General features: G+C 47.1%; 1 protein-coding gene across 2 annotated transcripts in view; it reads left to right on the top strand.

Annotated features, from left to right (window-relative positions):
• Nucleotides 1-492: 492 nt before the first annotated feature.
• The window catches only part of PDCL (phosducin like), a 9293-nt gene continuing 7101 nt past the window's right edge, over nucleotides 493-2684 (top strand). Inside the window, exons 1-2 of one of the 2 annotated variants that reach the window (XM_003785281.2) lie at nucleotides 493-678; nucleotides 2150-2326. In XM_003785281.2, coding sequence (XP_003785329.1) covers nucleotides 2155-2326 — 172 coding nt within the window. In that variant the 5' untranslated portion in view covers nucleotides 493-678; nucleotides 2150-2154. The remainder of the gene's footprint in view (nucleotides 679-2149; nucleotides 2327-2684) is intronic. The other variant, XM_023510608.1, reaches the window with a different exon arrangement.

Genomic DNA, 2684 nt, shown 5'->3' with positions numbered 1-2684 from the left:
GTGGCTGGCGCCTTAGCCACTTGAGCCACAGGCGCCGAGCCAGTTTTTTTATTTTTTTTTAAGAGACTGGGCCTCCCTCTGTTACCCAGACTGGAGTGCAGAGGCCCAATCATAGCTTCCTGCAACCTCAAACTACCCCCCACCTCATCTGCCCCTAGCTGGGACTACAGGCGAACGCCACTGCGTCCGACTTTTATTATTTTTAAAATCTTTATGTAAGTCAGGTATGATACTTAAGGGATGTTTCTTAATGTTTGTGGGTCAGTTTCCAGTCTTAAAAGAAGTGGAATTATGAAGAAGCAATTAAAAAAATACGTTTGGAGTGATTTCAGAAACGTAAAAGTAAATACAATTTTCTCATACAGTTCACCTTTCTACCAACGAAACCAAGCCCAAAACAAAGCAAAGAGAACCGCATTACTATTGTCGAGGTGTTTTGTCCCAAAGTAAGACCCGTAGCCCCTCCCTCTCCCTCTGGGAGAGACCGTTTCTATTGGACAGCCTGTGTCCGCCATGACGCAGGAAGCCCGCCTCATTGGTCCGCCCAGTCGGGACTCCGGCGGCTTTTCACCGTATCGCTCAGGGTACGCATCCGCTTCTCTTCCTCTAAGTGGGCGCTCGTTTCCTTCTGTTGCCCGGAGCTGCTAGCCTAAAGGGATCCAGACCGAGCTAGGCCGGGTAACTGCGTTGGGGTTAGCCGGGAAGAAGCAGCGGCCAGGGACCACTAGGTGGGAGGGTGGTTAGTGAGCCTGTGTAGTAAAACTGCCCGGTCTTCGTGCCTCATCGAGCCGTACAACCTCACCGATTTCTGTGCCCCGCCTCCTGCGCTGGCTCCACCTTCTCTCGCTGCTCCTGACTCCCCCCCAAATTCCGCGCCCCCCTCTGCGGCTCTTCCGGGGGCGCTGCCCTCGCTGTCCGCGCCTCCCTACCTCCGCGGCCCCGCCCTGGCGAGCGCGCCTCCTTCCTTTCTCTTCGTCACCTATGCGCCCCTGTTAGCCCATCCCTGGCATCTCTAAGACCTTTTACATTTCGTTCTGCCCCTCCCTGGTCCCTCTATCATTCTTTCAGTTAGCCTTCTCTCCTTTAGCACTCCTCTCCGCCACTGACTGCCGGGATCCCAGGATTCTCCCACCGATCCGGGCCGCCTGTTTGTGGATTTTGCAGATTGTGCGGAGACGTTGTGCTGGGCACTGGGCAGGGAGATGAACTATTGGAGGTCCCTGATTTCAAGCGCTCCCTCCACTATGGGAAAGAATCTCTTAGTGAAGGAATATAACAGGCCTAGTGATAAATCTTTAACGAAGGCAGCATATTATTGGGGTTAGGATGTTAAGAGGAAGGAGTACTAGAGGGGTTTTTGTTTTGTTTTGCTTTTATTTATTTTCTCATTACTGCTGGATTTTCAAGCAGGCCTGTCAGGGGTTAAGCTCCACCTTTTCTCCAAAATGTCCCTGGCTGCTTCTCCTGCAGAAAGAAGCCTGCCCTAACTGTGGCCTTGCAGACCCTTGAGAATTATTATATCTTGGTATGTATGGAGTATGGGCTTTGCTTTTAACCATTCAGTATTCGTAGGGCTTCAGAGACCATACGAGCCCTCATTGTGCTGACTAGGAGGTTGAAGGTGAGAGACAGATGAATGATTGCCTGGACACATACATGATTCAGCTCATGCTCTTGATGCTTCTCTTTAGAGTTTTTCTCGAGGATTCTCACTCAATTTTTCAACCAGCAGTCTTAGTTGGTAGGAAAACTAAAAGTTAGCATGGATAAAACCACTAGTCAATAAAATAGATTCCTCTGAGCCAGTGCATTAGTACAAGTATACGTTAGTCAAAAGAAGTAATTCATACCTCAGGTTTTTGGAGTCAGGCATCCTTGAAGTCTGGCCTCAACTCCATCATTTGCTGTGAAGTTTGGCAAAGAAACTTCCTGTATCTGAGCTTCAGTTTTACTTTCTTTTAAAAGAGAAAGATAAGCCCTAAGACACAGAGTCATTGCAGGGATTTGCTGAGATTCTGTTTATGAAGAAATATCAGTTTTAGGTTCCTGTACATTATAGGATCTTGCACAAATGAGCCTCCCCTGTGTCAGATTCATGGATCTTTTTAGCTCAAGTCAGTAAGTAAGCTGGTTTGTTGCCCTTTTTCAGGCACCATGACGACTCTGGATGATAAGTTGCTGGGAGAGAAACTACAGTACTACTACAGCAGCAGTGAGGATGAGGACAGCGATCATGAGGACAAGGATGGAGGCAGAGGTGCTCCAGCCAGCGGTTCCATGCCTGCAGAGGCTGAGCTGGCAGGTGAAGGCATCACAGTTAACACAGGTACTGGAAAAACCTGAGCTCTGGGAACAGGTTTAAAAACTGTTTGTTAAATAGGAAGGACTTAGAAGTCTCCAGATCAATTCTAACTCCAGTCTCACTTCCAGAGATAACTCACTCTTACTTCATTGTGATGCTTCTAGCCTTTTCACTGCACAGTACAAATGTGTGTGCATAGCAGCATGGTAATGAACACATACTGACCTGGGTTTGAATCCTGCATCTGGAATTAATAGTTGTTTGATATCCCATAAATCACAGGTGTGAGTACATTTATGATATAACTTCCTATAAATGGCACTTTACGTTTTAGTATTTTCAAAAGCACTAATTTGTAGTTTAATTAATTTTTTTTTTTTTT

The sequence above is a fragment of the Otolemur garnettii genome, unplaced genomic scaffold (assembly GCF_000181295.1).
Source record: "Otolemur garnettii isolate 467f Iridium unplaced genomic scaffold, OtoGar3 scaffold00014, whole genome shotgun sequence".
NCBI classification, from domain to species: Eukaryota; Metazoa; Chordata; class Mammalia; order Primates; family Galagidae; genus Otolemur; species Otolemur garnettii.
Note: the sequence above shows the minus strand (reverse complement) of the source record. Positions and strands in the feature narration are given on the sequence as shown.